At 39.1% G+C, this 17388-nt stretch overlaps 1 protein-coding gene across 4 annotated transcripts in view; it reads right to left on the bottom strand.

The window, feature by feature from the left end:
• Positions 1-16736, bottom strand: part of slc38a10 (solute carrier family 38 member 10) — a 34142-nt gene extending 17406 nt beyond the window's left edge. For 2 of the 4 annotated variants that reach the window (XM_024285627.2, XM_024285630.2), the window contains exons 1-8: positions 16522-16735; positions 16121-16348; positions 14517-14634; positions 13187-13232; positions 12941-13034; positions 12716-12859; positions 10041-10165; positions 84-186 (exon numbers count right to left, since the gene is read on the bottom strand). In XM_024285627.2, coding sequence (XP_024141395.1) covers positions 84-186; positions 10041-10165; positions 12716-12859; positions 12941-13034; positions 13187-13232; positions 14517-14634; positions 16121-16210 — 720 coding nt within the window. In that variant the 5' untranslated portion in view covers positions 16211-16348; positions 16522-16735. Of the gene's footprint in view, positions 1-83; positions 187-9474; positions 9600-10040; positions 10166-12715; positions 12860-12940; positions 13035-13186; positions 13233-14516; positions 14635-16120; positions 16349-16521 lie in introns of all 4 variants that reach the window. The other 2 variants (XM_024285628.2, XM_024285629.2) reach the window with 2 other exon arrangements.
• Positions 16737-17388: the final 652 nt, after the last annotated feature.

Below are 17388 nucleotides of genomic sequence, written 5' to 3'. Positions count from 1 at the left end.
ATCATAAAGCAGACAGCGTGCACATGCTCAAACGCTGAGGGCAGAGCGACATGCGACGGCGTGCAGCACTCGGATCCACTCACGGTGATGTAGAAGACGGTGACCACGTTGAGAGCCGAGGTGAAGATGGTGCTCATGCGTTTGACCGAGGGCTCCTCCAGGCTGTCGTAGGTCGGGAGCACCTGCCTGCCAGAGACAAGCGGCCCAACAGAGACACACTCGGCGTGCTACTCCAGAAAATAACATTTCTTTTCTGCCAGCATCATCATCATCAGCCAAAGATACCAACTCCCAATCCCCCGGCAGCCAGCAGGTCAGCGCCGCGCTTCCCCGCAGATGTTCGGCGAGCTTTTATTCCCCCTCATGGCAGCTGACAAAACAGTCTTCATAGCTGCGTACTTCAAATACTGGAAGCTGCAGTGTGTAGTTGTTTAATGAGCAGCCATATAGGGGGGGGGCATTTGTGCTGCTCAGCTATTAAATGATGCACCGTTTTCTCTGCGTCCTCGTCTGGCATCAGGTTGCAGTTCTGACTCCTTAATCTTATTAAAATATTTTCTTTTCACCACCTCGTGAAACTAATTTCAAATTTATACCGCTGAGCATGCAGAAGTCAGCCAGCTAAAATATGAGTTAAATGCAAATTAGCGTAAAAACTGAAAAAAAGCCCAAGTTAGCCAAAACAGCTAGCATGTAGCTGAGATATTAGCTAAACTCTAAATTAGCCTAAAAAAAACGGAAAAAAATCTAAATTAGCCAAAACAGCTAGCATTTAGCTGAAATTTTAACCAAACTACAAATTACCCTAAAAAACAAGAAAAAACTAAGTTTGCATAAACAGCTAGCATGGTGCTGAAATATTATCCAAATTCCAAAATAGCCCAATTTTTTTTAAAATCATACATTAACCAAAACAGCTAGCATGTAGCTGAAATTGCTAAACTCCGAATTAGCCTAAAAATCAAGAAAAACCTGTTAGCATAAACAGCTAGGACGGTGATGAAATATTAACTAAAATCCAAAACAGTATAAATGTTTTTTTTTAAAAAACCCTACATTAGCCAAAACAGCTAGCATGTAGCTGAAATTGCTAAACTTCGAATTAGCCAAACTTCGAATTAGCCTAAAAAACAAGAAAAACCTGTTAGCATAAACAGCTAGCATGGTGGTGAAATATTAGCTAAATTCCAAAATAGCCCAATTTTTTTTTAAATCATACATTAACCAAAACAGCTAGCATGTAGCTGAAATTGCTAAACTATTAATTAGCCTAAAAATCAAGAAAAACCTGTTAGCATAAACAGCTAGCATGGTGGTGAAATATTAGCTAAATTCCAAAATAGCCCAATTTTTTTTAAATCATACATTAACCAAAACAGCTAGCATGTAGCTGAAATTGCTAAACTCCGAATTACCCTAAAAATCAAGAAAAACCTGTTAGCATAAACAGCTAGCATGGTGATGAAATATTAACTAAAATCCAAAACAGCCTAAAATGTTTTTTTTTTAAAAAACCCTACATTAGCCAAAACAGCTAGCATGTAGCTGAAATTGCTAAACTCCGAATTAGCCTAAAAAACAAGAAAAACCTGTTAGCATAAACAGCTAGCATGGTGATGAAATATTAACTAAAATCCAAAAACGCCTAAAATGTTTTTTAAAAAAAACCTACATTAGCCAAAACGGCTAACATGTAGCTGAAATATTAGCTAAACTCCAAAATAGTCTAAAAAACCTCAATAAATGCCAAAATAGTCATAAAAACTAGCAGAATGCCATTACAACTTTACTACACTCTGACTCCACATAATATATACTAACGACTAATCGACTATCTCAATAGTCGTTGATTAGTCGACTAATCGTGGCAGCCCTCGAGCAGAACAGACTCCTGAACACTGCTGGCATCCCGGGGAGAAGGAGAAGCATCTGAATTCAGCTTCAATATCACTCTTTTCTATCAAAGGTTTTCAATGTGGCGCGAGGAGTCCCTTGGGAGGGGTTATTGCAATCATGCGTAATAAAATATAGCTAAGAAAAGACGAAAAAGATTTCATTCTGGGAGTCGGTTTACTAATTTCCCCAGCTTCTTGCAAAAGTAAAAACAAATCTTTTTGATTTCTTTATTTTTATTTTTTATAAACCTTAGGGGGGCCCTATGGAGTGACACATTGAAAACCTGTGATTTATTACATAAGCAGTCCCAAAGGAAATTCAGATTTCAGGTGGAAATACATGAAGTTAGCAGTTACAGGTCTGGTAGGACATGCAGAACAGCTGAAGATGATGGTGGTGGAGACAAAAAGCTCTCACTGCAGGTGTGCGTGACAGTAGTTGAGGCTGGTTGAGGTTGAACCCCTGGCTGGCTGTCCGTTAAGTCTCCTCTGTCATTTCCTGTTCGGTGCTATAAGCGGAGCGCGGGCGCGTGAAGGGGCCGTCGGCACATTAACCACTAAATTTACAGGCTTTATATATAACAGCAAGTGCCTGACGGCTTTTAGAGCGTTATAAACTTTCTTGGCAGACTCTTTTTTTGTTCGCCTCCTTACTCTCGCACAAAGGACGAGGCGCACAGCAGAAATGAGAGCGCGAGCGAGGAGCCATTACTCCGGCCGGGCCCTTGTTCTCCCCCTTGATTGTCTCACTTTCACACACACTGGTTTTATTAGCAAAGCCCAACTCTTCGCGCTAGTCCTCGGCGCTTGTTTAATCCCCAAACCAGTAAATCTGATGGCCAAGGTTAAATAAAACGATATATTGTTAGTGCAGCATCTAATGGTCAGTCAATAGTCCTGGCTGAGAATCTAATGTGCTTAAACAAAAGAAATATGACAAAAACCCCTTCAAAATCTATTAGGAAAAGCTCAAACTTAATGTAAAGACGATTTCCTGATCATACAATAAATGTTTATAAATTTGTTTCTTCTAGTTTTTGAGCTTTTAATGTATTTTTTAATGTTGGAAAACCTGAGTTTAATCATTAGAGTTCCACCTTTGATTTGTATTAATAGTTATAGGAATATCTGACCTTTTAATAACCAAACACAATAGTCAAATCTAAATGTTAAAAACTAATCAAAGTTGGCTTTAATCTTTTTTTTAACTACTGGCTATCTGTCTAAAGTCTTAGTCACATCCACCTGTGTTGGGGGAGGGTTGATGGGGGAGGGTCGACCCGTAAGGGTGTTTCGTTTTTTGGATTGTTCGAGCTCATGGAGGAACCCTGAACCCTTGTGCTATCTTACGGGGTCCAGATTAGGGTAATTAGGGTAATCAACTATTAAAATAGTCGATTAGTCGTTACTTTATATTATGTGGAGTGTCGGAGGGTAGTAAAGTTGAAAATTATCATGGCATTATGTCAGCTTTTTGGACTATTTTAGTATTTATTAAGGTTTTTTTAGACTATTTTGGAGTTTAGCTAATATTTCAGCTACTCGCTAGCTGTTTGGCTAATTTAGGATTTTATTTTTTTTCTGTTTTTTTTGGGGGGGGGGTAAATTCGGAGTTTACCTAATTTTTCTGCAACATGCTAACTATTTTGGCTAATTTTGGATTTATTTTTTTTAGGCTAATTTTTGAGTTTAGCTAAAATTTCAGCTACATGCTAGCTGTTTTGGCTAATTTAGGATTTTTTTTCATTTTTTAGGCTGATTTTGCATTTAACTAATATTTTAGCTGACTATCAGCATCAGGGTTTTAAGTTATAAGCTTCAACGATTTCAGCCGTCAACTTGAGCATTTTAGCTATCAATTTCAGCATCTTCAGCCATTGTTACTAGCGGCCAAATTCAGTTTACATTATTCACACTAGCATTATTGCAGGTAATGCTATATATCTAGTTTTTAGGTAGTTTAAATCTAATGTTGGTTAAAATGTCTGTTTTCTATATACTTTATGCACGACCCGATTAGTCGACTATTAGGTCTAGATCATCGAGACTAGTTGACTATTAGTCCAGATGACCCCACCCTTATATTGATGTGTGATGTCTCCTATGACAAAGGTAGACAGGACTTTATAGGTCTGCCACGGACACCAATGAAGATAAAAAATGTCAGTGCAATGTCTTTTGGGGTCCAGATGACCTCACTAGGATAACACAAAGGGAGCACAGGAGTTTCTTGAGGCTCCTATGAGCACCTCGAGAGACATCATGAAAATGGAACGTACCATCGTCGTACATGTAGTAAGTGTATGTTGAAATATTTGTAAGGATAATTTAAGTTGCATGCATGAATTTGTGAAATACAGGTGCTACTGGCGCTGGGTGTCCTTAGTCCAGGGTGGGCCAACTCTGTTCCTCAAGAACCACAATCCTGCCCGTTTTCCAGCTCTCCCTGGACTGCTTGATACCGACTACCTAAAATCATGTGTGTTCAGTCAATCAGGATGTGGAATCACTTAATTCGGCTAACCAGCAAAAAGTTAGTTAAGGACAATTGGAAAACAGGCAGGGTTGTGGTTCTTGAGGACCAGAGTTGGCCCACCCTGCTATAGACAGTAAGGTATTAACTTGACTCTTAACGGCATTGGCAAATGTTCCACATGATACGCAAGAGCCCACAGGACGTCCACGCAAACTACACTCTGTCACTTTTACTAGAACAGCATTTACAGGCTCCTTGCACAGTGCACAAGACTTGGGAGGGTTGAAAAAACAAAGAATCAGTACGACACGCCTGTGTCTCACCTATTTCACCCTTAAATAACCATTGTGTATTCAGCGTATTCTACAACCCCTCACTCACAGCATTCCCAAAGGAAAAAAATGTATATTAACATTTTGCTCTACGGGTTCACAAGTGGTCTACAATTCTGATATTCTCTGTAGGCAATCAGAGAATATCAAGCACATATCTTGTGCTTCTATAAATCAATCCATCCACCCATCTTCTTCCACTCATCCAGGAACGGGTGGAGAGGCTGCAGTCTATACAAAGATTCCCAGACTTCCCTCTCCCTGGCCACTTCCTCCAGCCACCCAGAGGGGACCCTGAGGCGCTCCCATGCCAGCTGATAGACGTAGTCCCTTCAGCGTGTCCTGGGTCTTCATGCCCGGAACACCTCCCTGGGGAGGCGCCCAGGAGGCATCCGGACCAGATGCCCGAGCCATCTCAACTGGCTCCTCTTGACGTGGAGGAGCAGCGGCTCTACTCCGAGCTCTCTCCGAGTAACCAAGCTTCTCACCCAATCTCTAAGGGGGTGGCCAGCCAGACACAGGAAGCTCATTTCAGTCGCTTATGGTCGGGATCTCATTCTTACGGTCACGACCCAGAGCTCACGGCCATACGCAAGTACTGGAACAAAGACCAACGAGTAAATTGAGAGCTTGAGCCTGGCTCAGCTCTCTCTTTACCTCAGACCGGTGCAGTCATCGGATAACGCTGCACCACAGCCGCAGGCCTGTCGATCTCATGCTCCGATCTTTCCCCACTCGTGAACAAGACCCCAAGATACTTAAACTCCTCCACCTGGGGCAGGAGCATTCCACCCACCCAGAGAGGGCAAACTACCTTTCTACGGTCAAGAACCATGGCCTCAGACTTAACGGTGCTGACCCTCATCCCAGCTGTTTCACACTCTGCTGCAAACCACCCCAATGTATGCTAGAGGTCCTGACTTGATGAAATTCTGTCCCTAAAGACTATGAACAGAACCGGTGATAAGGGCCAACCCTAACAAAGTCCAACATGCACCGGTAACAGGTCCGACTCAATGTTGTACCTTCATTTAATTTATTTATTATTCCTCTATAATCTATTTTAATTGAATGGATTTCAAGTAGGTACCATCAGTACCAAAAATATTTAAAAAATACTCATTTTTTGATTTCGTTGCCCTAACGGACTGATCGAGAATCCTCTTTCCCTTTGAGAAAAGAGCTGTGACTGGTTACTACGAAGACTAAATTAAATGTTGACATATAATTACCAGAAAAACCCAATACTGGGCATCTTGGTTAGTCAAAAGACTTCTTGGAAAAACACTTTTTTCCTTTTCTAAATCATGTGTGACTAATTCCCTCTTTCATTCTAGTTTATTTAGCTGCATACCTTCTTCTGATCCTGCTGTAAGTGCTTCATTTTCAACAATAAAAAAACATTTTCCACACTTTTTTTGGTTTTACTGCCTCGCTCAATAATTCTTGCAAAAAACAACAGGGACAGCTCTTATCCAGTCATAATGCTGATGCTAAGTAATGTTTTAATTGAAAGTAAATACATTTCACCAATGTAATAAAAACCCCAATGTGCTGAAAGCTGTTCAATTGCCCTGTGAATACATCAGTGTGTCTGTAAGATGGCGGCAGTCCAATGTGTTGATTAGTGGCTTGGCTTGAGCTCCCTGCTGCCTAAAGGAGCGCTCGCCTGGCTCAGTCTGACCACAGGCCAAGAAATCCTGCTGCCAAATATCAGTTAACACAGCTACTGGGAACCAGCGCACAAAAACACACACACAAACCCGACAAGCTCCTACTTTCTTTACTTTGGGCGGCGTGTACAAGCCCGATGCGCCGTAATGTTTCCCTGCCTTTCCGTGATTGTGTTAATGAAAATCGGCGTTTAGGCTGGAGGCAGCAGTTGCTCTCTTCTACTGGTTAGCTAAAGCCTCAGTTGTAACTGCCCTAATGGGTGGATACGGACAGTCCGTGGGCAAAAATAGGGCAAACAAATTAAAATTTATGATCATAGATCGTTTGGTGAGCCGTAGAGCAAAAATGTTTTACATTTTTGTACGGGGAATACTGCAGGCGACAGGTCATAGCAAACACTTACACAACTTGTAAGAGGGAAGTAGACGAGACGCAGGATGTTGTCTGGATTCTTCATTATTTTAATCCCCAAATCCTGTGCAAGAACCCCCTTCACGTGATAGTTGGCAGTGCTTGTGTGCAGCCCCGCCGTTATAAAATGAGAATCAAAGTGAAGTTTTCTAGTGGGAATGCTTAGGTTGTAGTTCGAGTTTGTAATTGGAGTGCACAGTTTGTGGTTGGAGTATGTAGTTTGTAACTGGAGTGTGTAGGTTGTACCTAGTGTGTCGTTTGTGGTTGAGTGCGTAGTTTACAACTGGATTATGTAGTTTGTAGCTAGTGTGTCGTTTGTGGTTGGAGTTCGTAGTTTGTAGTTGGAGTGTGCAGTTTGTAGAAGGAGTGCGCAGTTTGTGGTTAGTGTGTAGTTTGTATCTAGTGTGTAGTTTGTAGCTAGTGTGTAGTTTGTAGCTATTGTTTAGCTAGTGTGTAGTTTGTGTGTAGTTTGTAGCTAGTGTTTAGTTTGTCGCTAGTGTTTAGTTAGTGTGTAGTTTGTGTGTAGTTTGTAGCTAGTGTTTAGTTTGTCGCTAGTGTTTAGCTAGTGTGTAGTTTGTGTGTAGTTTTTAGCTAGTGTTTAGTTTGTTGCTAGTGTGTTGTTTGTGTGTAGTTTGTAGGTAGTGTTTAGTTTGTCGCTAGTTTGTTGTTTGTGTGTAGTTTGTAGCTAGTGTTTAGTTTGTAGCTTGTGTGTAGTTTGTAGCTAGTGTGTAGTTTGTGTGTAGTTTGTAGCTTGTGTCTAGGTTGTAGCTAGTGTTTAGTTTGTAGCTAGTGTTTAGATTGTAGCTAGTGTGTAGTTTGTAGCTTGTGTGTAGTTTGCGTGTAGTTTGTAGGTAGTGTTTAGTTTGTCGCTAGTGTTTAGCTTGTAGCTTGTGTCTAGGTTGTAGCTAGTGTTTAGTTTGTAGCTTGTGTGTAGTTTGTAGCTAGTGTGTAGTTTGTGTGTAGTTTGTAGGTAGTGTTTAGTTTGTAGCTAGTGTGTAGTTTGTAGCTTGTGTGTAGTTTGTAGCTTGTGTGTAGTTTGCGTGTAGTTTGTAGGTAGTGTTTAGTTTGTCGCTAGTGTTTAGCTTGTAGCTTGTGTCTAGTTCGTAGCTAGTGTTTGGTTTGTAGCTTGTGTCTAGTTTGTAGCTTGTGTCTAGTTTGTAGCTTGTGTCTAGTTTGTAGCTTGTGTCTAGTTTGTAGCTTGTGTCTAGTTTGTAGCTAGTGTTTGGTTTGTAGCTTGTGTCTAGTTTGTAGCTTGTGTCTAATTTGTAGCTTGTGTCTAATTTGTAGCTTGTGTCTAATTTGTAGCTTGTGTCTAGTTTGTAGCTAGTGTTTGGTTTGTGACCGAGTGTGTAGTTTGTAGTTAAGAGTTTCTTTTTGTTTCCGAGTCTTAACTATCTTTCTTTATTCTGTACTTCTGGAAGTTTGGCAAGAAGTGTCTCATTTTATTTAAGCCTTTTCCTTTTTTCATCATCTTGTTTTTTTCTTTTAAATCTTTTCGACTCTCTTTGCTCACTAACTAGCTGTTGACGGAATAGTCCATTGCTGCAGATGGACGGGGGAGGACAGAACACTTTGACATGAGCAATTTTATGTCATTTCCATGATTTGGGTAACAGTAAACCACTTCTGCTTAATGTTAAGTCTGATACTTCATGATACCACACGGATGATAATGGTACGTTCCATTTTTGTGACGTTCCTTGAGGTCTCCATACGAGCCTCAAAGGAAAAGAGACACGGTTTTACTCCCTTTTTACAACCCTCCACGGACTCGGACAACCCAAATAAACCTACAGCACCTGTACAGGTTGACCCCCCCAGTATGACTGCATGTAACTACGGCGTTACTAATAACCTTAGTGGAGCTGGTTATTAAAATAATCATGCATTTTGAGATACAAGCATCAACTTTGGTATATTATTTAGCATATTTTTGAGAGTGGGGCAAAGTGACATTGAATGAGTATATGGCCGCCATCTTTACATCTTTTTCTGATTTTTCTTGTTGTTTTTTGAAAAGAGGGGATCTAAGGTACATCCATGCCGATTGTGATGCTTGTACAACAAAATACACGCTCCACAACCTCAAAAATAAACCAAGAGTGGATGATATTGAGAACCTCATCCTAACCTGGCATTCCAACCGACGATAGACGCCACGTACCGAACCCCGCCTGACACTTCTTCATGCAGGAAACATCCCGCTTCAATCCACAGCATGCACAAATGCCTTATTCAGTTGAGTAATTTGTGATTTCTAAAATGTCATTCCATTCTAAACTTGCTCAAATATTAAAGCAGTAGAGCATGCAGAAAGCGGTTTTAGCATTAGATCGATCCTAATGAGAGCAGATTTAGTTAAATTAATTAGCGAGCCATGAAAAAAATAAGCATAAGAGAAGGCTTCCTTTGGCAGCAAGCATGCGTGTTTTCCTCTCCCAAACCCTTCGCTCTGGCATAAAGGAATGCTGTGAGTGTGCATGCAGCAGAAGGGATCTGCTCAGTTTCTACATGCAGCAATGAAAGATTGAATTCACACGGTCACGGAAAAAAAATATTTTTCTGCAAATATTTTAAAGGACTGCTGTCAGATGCTGTAAATTAATGAGCCTTGTGGTAAAGAACTCTTTTTTCCCCCTTTAATTGCACCATCCTGAGCGGGCGGAAGGGCGTGAGGAGTACTTACGACTGACAGGCGAAGGCCATCCCACAGATGGGGAGACAGCGAAACACGCCCTCCCAGCGCACCACATTGACCTGCCCTAGCCACCAGCCGCTGAGCAGCCCGTGTTTGAACGAAGACAGCACCATCTGAGGGGAAGGAGGCGGGGATGGGGAGGGGGGGTTACAGCCAAAGTAGATGAGCACAAGTCGGGGTGGGGGGGTGGCGGTTGTACCCACGTCGACCGCAGAAAATGACAGTAATGAATGAGGAGAAAAAAAAAAAATGACAGGAAACCCCATACTGGACAAAAACTTGTTCAAGCTACAAAAAATATGTTTAGTAATAAATAAATGACGGACAAGTTTTTCACCAGCACGCGTTTTCTGCGTCTTGCTCCATTTATTTGCCCCTCTGCCTTATTGCTACTGCCACCACCACACAGACGCACAGTCACAGAGCTCTAAATGAAGGCGGAGTCAAAGATGGAAGGAAGGTGAGGGCAGAAGGAGGAGCTTACAGGTGCAGGGGAAACTTCCTTTGCTCTCCACCCTGACAGTAGGGAGGTGGGGGTTTCAAAGTCTACTTACGGGTGACAGCAGAAGGTTGTGGCGATTATGGGGAGACACTGAATGACGCCCTTGAAGCGCCACAGGTGAACGCGCTCCACCCAGGAGCCCGAGACTATGCCGTAGCGCAGAGATGACAGCACTATCTACAGCACCGGAAGCAGAAGGAGGGCGGGGGGGGGCCGGGAGGTGTTTGGCCGGTGAGGAAGGAGAAAAGAAAGAGGAAAAATAGGAGGTGAAGAGCGAGGAAAAGGTCGTACAAGAGTAGAGTTAGGGGAAGGATGAAAGGAGGGAGGGAAGGAGATACATCACAGTTAGAGGGGGAGGGATCTGGGCCGGGTCTGGATCTAAAGCCGGACACGCCACAGCACCGCTCCAGGTTATCAGTCAGCACAGTCAAAACGGCAGATCGAGGTCTTTGATCGGCAGCTTGGTGTGCGTTCAGAGAGAAATCAAACTGAATCATCAGGCAGGAAACGGCGTCTGGACTGCGTCAGCATCCGGCTCAAAACAGGAAGTTTTAAATAGAGCTGGGTTGATAAAATCGATTCATAGATTTGAACTGATTTAAGCTTAATAGATCAATAATCGATTCATGAAAATAGAAATCGACTTAGCACATAAAGCTAAAGTCAGCTAGCTTGATGCTAATGTTTAATGGAATTTCCCATAGGACGGCTAATGCTAACACTCGGTCAAACCAAAGCATACATTGCTGACTAAATAAACATCTTTATAAACTCAGACGTGAATTTCCCAAACTTTTTTAAGGAAATACGTTCTAAAGTAAATATCTGTGGTCTAAAAAGACGTAGAAAATATCCTCTGAGGGGGAAAGGGGGCGGAGTTGCTCTGAGCCATCAATCCCGACCCAGACTCAGAGGCAAATTTTTTATCCTATGTTCACGTCGAATGCGATTTGGGCAACAACTTTGCCGCCTGCCTGAGTTTGAGGAGCTACCGCTAACGTTTTGAGAATGATCGCTACGTGGAGCTGCGGCTGGATATCTCTCTTAGAATGTACGGAAGACACGGCTGATGTCGAGAGATCAGGTTTCCACGTCCAAATGTTCGGGTTCATGTCTGTATGTCAGCCACTTCCATGGTTCTTCTGTCTCTCTAGGACCGACTTCAAAGGCTCGATGTGTCGCGTTAACCGGAAAATAATACAAAAATAAAATCAGGAACTTTTTTTATTATTATTGTTTTGAAGAAAATAAGAGAATGTCCCAAAATTGAGGAATTTTCTAGAAAACTACAGTTTTTAAAAACAAAATTTGGCAAAAATGGCATAATCTTATAAAAAAAAAAAAAAAACACTGGAAACACTTTAATAATAGATCAGTCGATGATCGGAGTGGGACTTTAAGTTAAAAAAAAAAAAACCTACAAGATCTGTGATTATACTTTATGTTTAACACATTTGAATAAACTTATCTTCAAGTTGGTATTTAAAGTAAACATGGAACACAATTAACACAAAAAATATTCAAACTAAACTTTAAAAAATACCACAAAAACAGCATCATCAGTTCAGAAAAAGCAGTTTTCGCTCTACGATGATTCAGTTTGATTCTTTTTTCTTTAAAAATGGGAGCAAGACCATTTTATGTTCTCTGAAACAGACAAACCTCGGCAAAAACATGGAATTTTCACAGCTGGAGCATCAGGATTCAGCTCTTCAGGAAGAGTTTTAACCAGATATATCATTTTTAGAACAATTCAGAAAAAAAATGAAAATGAACGAAAGTATCTATGAAATAGATAGAGGGAAACATATAGAAATATATTATTTGCCCAAAAAGAAAAGTTTTGAATTCACATTTTATAAATAAAACAGTACACATTTGGCTAAAAATACATTTTTAAATGATAAACGATCAAAAACTATAGACAGAATAACCAAACTGAGTGGATTTTGGGTTTTTTCAGTGTCAAACAATAAAAAGAAATCAGGAAAAAAATAAATACAAATAAAAATGTGGTGTTAAATTAGGTAAAATCGGGATTAAAAAACAAGAAATCCTGCTTTAAAAATAAAAAAACTCTAAAAAAAACTACTGGAATTTTGATTTGGTTTTTCAAAACATTAAAAAAAAAGAAATCCTCTATTTTTTTTTGTTTTTTGCCACTGATTGTACTTCTAAACAGCTTTGCAAATAGTTAAATATTATCAAGAAACACTTCAAAATTCATTTCTGTATTTAAAAAATCAAAAGTCAATAAGATGCAAGATAGAATTTTCTCTAAAAGCGAGCAAACTTAAAGACGGTTTCAGTTTGTGGCCTCAATAACTTTTAAGCTAGATTCAAAATTCTGTTAGAGAAGCTAAACAACGATGTTAAAAACCAAATCGTTCTGTACGAACATGAATAAAACTCTGACAGCTTCACTAAAAGAATTGCATAGAGACACGAACATAAATCTAAATCTGGAGCAGCGTACAAACATTTCTGTACCAGAGCCAAAAAAAAAATGGATTTATTTCACTTTCGTCAACAAAAACAATGGCTCCAGGGCAGGAAAACCACAACCGCTCCACCTTCATGCTAGCTTAGAGTTAAGATGTCAAATCAGGAGTAAGAACTGTAGTTATCCACAAAATACAAAAGAAAAAACAATTGTAATTATTTTTTTAAATCTATTTTAGGTCAAAACAGCATAAATGACTGATTTGTGTTTTTGTGTGACCTCACCGTGAACATGAAGAGGGTGTAGAACATGAGCGCCATGGCTGAGAAGGACTGCAGGGACGCCATCATGTTCCTCTGCAGACTCAGAGGAAGAACGATGAACACAGACACGGCGATCAGCAGCAGCACGCGGAAACCGCCCGTTACCTTTACAAAGAACACACGGAGACTCTAAAACTGTACATTTACTTTTTGCAGAAACATCGACAAGTTTGTGTAATTCCAAACCTGCAACCCAAGCAGCTGAGCGAAGAAGTTTGAGCCCAAATCCGCGATGACAACGTAGAAGGCGATACAGGTCCCCAACATCAGACCGATCATACTGCAGGAACATCAGAAAACAAAAACGGTCTTTAAAGAGAAATAAAACTATAACAGAAAAGAAGAGAGTAATTTTTTTTTTTGGCAGGAGATACAAAAACAAGCATTCAAATGAGCTTCTGTGGTTTCGTGGAACATGCAAAGTCCTCTCACCTCATTTCCACCAGAGTTTTTCCTGGTTTCCCATAAGCATGAAAAGCTGCAGAAAAGAGAGCGACATCCCAGTGAACATCTCACCACACAAGCACCCTCTATATCACATGTGTCAAAGTCAAGGCCCGGGGGCCGGATCCGGCCCTCCAGGCAATTCTATCCGGCCCTCCAGATCATTTTATTTTATTGTCATTAATGACCCGATGTTATCTTGCGCTCATTTCTAACTTGTATCATTTTACAAAATATATTTTTATGGAAAGTAAAATATTGAAAGTTATTTGAGTTGATTTATTCTGGAATAATATTCCTGCCTTTTTATTATTCATAATTATGTTAAAAAGTTACGGTTGGTTTTTTGGGATTTACTAAGATTTTTTAGGCTATTTTGGAGTTTAGCTAATATTTCAGCTACATGCTAGCTGTCTTGGCTAATTTAGGCTATTTCTGTTTTTTTAAGCTATTTTGAATTTTAGCTACTGTATTTTTTTTTTAGCTAAATGCTAGCTGTTTTGGCTAACTTGAGTTTTTTTTAGGCAAATTTGGCCTTTGGCTAATATTTCAGTGGGCTATCAGCTGCAGCGTTTTCAGCAATCAGCTCCAGCATTTTTAGCTATTAGCTTAATCGTTTTCAGCTATCAGTTGCAGCGTTTTTAGCCGTTAGCTTAATCATTTTCAGATATCAGTTTCAGCATTTTAAGCTATCAGCTTAATTGTTTGCAGCTATTAGCTTAATCGTTTTCAGCTGTCAGCTTCAGCGTGTTTACCTATAAGCTCAATAATTTTCAGCTATCAGCTTCAGCATTTTCACCTACTGGCTTATTAGTTTTCAGCTATCAGCTTCAGTGTTTTAAGCTATTAGCTTAATCGTTTTCTGCATTCAGCTTCAGCATTTTCAGCTATTAGCTTCGGCATTTTTGGCTATTAGCTTAATCGTTTTCAGCTATCAGCACTAGGATCTTTAGCGGCCAAATTCAGCTTACAGTATTCACAGTAGCATTAATGCAGGTAATGCTATATATAGTTCATAACTATGTTAAAAAGTTACGGTTTTAAAGTTTAAAATATTTAGTTTTAGTGTGTTCAATAAATGTTTATCCTGTTTGGCGACCTAAAGTGATTTTGGCCCCTTGTGTGATTGAGTTTGACCGTCCTGCTCTGTATTAACTAAAACCAACCTGTAATAACTACGATTTAGATATGGTTCTTGGTAATAAAGTTTAAGCCAGAGACACTGCTTTAACTTAAATCAAATGCAAAATAATTGGAATATATATATATTTTTTTTTATAAAAGAAGAAAGTTTGTTAAATTGATTTTCATTACTCACCCAGGCCTGCATAAGTCCTCCGTTTCGTGTGGCTGGCTGTGTGGACCAGGAACATGCAAGACTTGTGGGTCATCCATGAGCAAATGAACAGCAGCAAAGCTCCCAAAAATATCCCACACTGAGAGGAGGAGATCAACAATTATTACACAACTTCAGGGACACTCAGCAGCATAAACTGGAAAAAGGATAAGCTTTTTTTAATCTTTCATAAATAACAAAGGTTGTTTCTTGTCTGTCATGCAGATTCACTACAAAAATAGAGAAACAATCATCTTTAAGTTGGTTTTATCTGAAGAAATGAGGAAGTCGCCACTGTTTAGGTTTCCACTTTTGTCTTTAAGTATTTCCTGTTAGACAACACAAGAGAACAAATACAGGAGGAAAAACTTAAGTTCTTTATTTTGTAGTCCTGATACATAATGAAAAAGTCTAAAATGTAAATTAATAAAAAACGACCAAAAATTAAATTTTCTATTTTATTTCTTTCTTAAGGACAGTGCACATTAAAAGCATTGCATGCAGTGAGCCAGAATTAGCCCAGCGGCCATTTTTCATTCGTTGTCCCGGGACAGATGTTAAAATTTTCAACCTAAAAAGCTAAAAACAAAGAATAAAAACGAAAATTATAATATCAACAGTCATATTCAATGCTGTTTTTTTCAAATTCAGATCTAATCAACATAAATCTATTGTTTTACAGCAAAAAAGTAAGAAAAGAGACACTGTCTGCTCATGAGAATCACAAAAAACTGAGATATTTATTTAAATATAAGACGTTGGCAATGAGGGGAAAAAGAACAAAATAAATAAATAAAATAGCATTTTTTAAAGTAAGGAATACTTAATTAGCATTTATTTAATTTATGTTAGTTACATTTATAAGTTGATGGCTGAGGTGCACAAAAATGATAAACTATATTGGTTTTTCCATCCTTGTTGACCTGAAAATGTTTTGTTTGCTCAACTCTACCTCCAGAATGCTCAGATTATCTTATGCTGCACAACACTGGATAATAGCTGCACTAAGATGATCCTGTTAGGCACATAGCGTCTTTTATTTTGAAAAGAAATTATTTGAGCTTCCGTGAAACGTAAAACAAAATCTAATTTTGAGAGATTCTAGGTTCGTTTTGTATTTTTGGTTTTGTTCTTGCCAAAAAATAGACATTATTCATATTAATTATTTAAAAAAATAAGGTCATGAATCCAAATCCAAATTTCTTAAAGACTAAAGTAAAACTATGTGGCTCCTTCTAGGTTTAGATAAGTAGAAAACGAGCTCAAATAGTTATTTTACTGTTAAAAGGTTGCTGACCCCTGCCCTACGCCTATGATATTGTTTTTTTGCAGCTTCTTATTAGTAAAATACACCTGGTAAGATGCAGGTATAGATGAAGAAAATCTAAATACCAAATTTAATAAGCATCTGTTGCTGTTTATTCAAACAAAAAAAGGTGAGATTACTGTTTATTTTCTTCTTGTAGATGCATGCTGGCCATATTAAATATTTGTGCTTATGAATATGATTTGGGGCTGGACTCCACAGTGTGGTTCTGTTGAATTTAGGTTAAGAAGGAAGTATTAAAAGAAGGGATGTGACCCACCTGTTTGAAGCAGAAAGGCATGGTGAGCACACTCACTCCAACGATGCTGTTCACCACGTTCATGATGAGGCCATAGTTCGACGCCGTCATTTTTGACCCACTAATAAGTCGATTTGTTGAAGAAAAAAAATACCAGAAGCCGAACGGCTGGACTCTGGCAGCTTCAGGCGGATCAGTCAGACTTCTTTGGGGTTAAATCCGTCTCCTCTGTCGGTGTGTGACGTGGCGCTGCGAGATGACACAAAAACACCCAAATTTAACACACTTTTACTCGTCCAAATTCTCCAAAATATCCAAGTTAAAGCCAAAACGTATAATACGAAGATTTTAAATCTTCACAATAACAAATTAGAGCTATTAGCTTAAAAAAATGCTAACTTTATTTGGTTTTATTAACTTACTCTCCGCCACCAGCCTCGCTGTCCTCGTTACGTTATCATAGGGAATTTCGAAAACTTAATTGTCCGCTATGACAAGTTCCGACTTAATTTGTGGAATAATAACAAAATAAAGCGCTAAATAAGACGCAAAACATGTAGAAAACAGTGGAGCGCGTATCCCGGAAGTACAGATCACAGTAGAGGAAGCGACGCAGCAGATTCTTCACTCACGAAACACTTTGCTGCCAACTAGTGGTCAAACAGCAGAACTGCTCAATTTAGTTCCAATCCACCTGAGGATGCAGTTGTTCTTTAGTAAAAGTACTGTTACTTTGTAAATAATTTTAGGGAAGTAGAAGCTATTTAATTTTAAAAAAAGGAAGAATTAAACATATAAAAAGGCAGCTCTTCCAGTGTTTCTGTAAACCTCTGGCACCAAACATCATATTACCATACTTAAGGACAAGATACAAGAGTTTTCTTACATTTTTAACCCACTTTGCAAAAGTAGAAGGAATAAAAACAGAACTAATCTTTGTTTACTTACTGTATTTTATTTTATATTTTGACACAGGTGTACAGATAAATTTACTAATTTTTAGTGATATTCTTCTTAAAATTGGTGTTTTTTTCCTAGCTTTTTGCACTAAAGCACATCATTTTAGATAAAAATCTTTTTTTGTGTGTGTGTTCTTGTTTTTGTCTTCCTTTGAATTTATCAAAGTTTTGTCCTTAGGCAATAAATCCAAATTGTTGCACCACTTTCTTTTTTTTCAATAATAAAGCATTATTTAACCGATTTTGATGTCAATTACTTTTTTACTTGACCTTTTGGACCTTTATCATCTCACGTTAAGCTTACATTTGTATAAAACTTTTGAATATGGG

The sequence above is a fragment of the Oryzias melastigma genome, linkage group LG19 (assembly GCF_002922805.2).
Source record: "Oryzias melastigma strain HK-1 linkage group LG19, ASM292280v2, whole genome shotgun sequence".
Classification (NCBI taxonomy): domain Eukaryota; kingdom Metazoa; phylum Chordata; class Actinopteri; order Beloniformes; family Adrianichthyidae; genus Oryzias; species Oryzias melastigma.
Note: the sequence above shows the minus strand (reverse complement) of the source record. Positions and strands in the feature narration are given on the sequence as shown.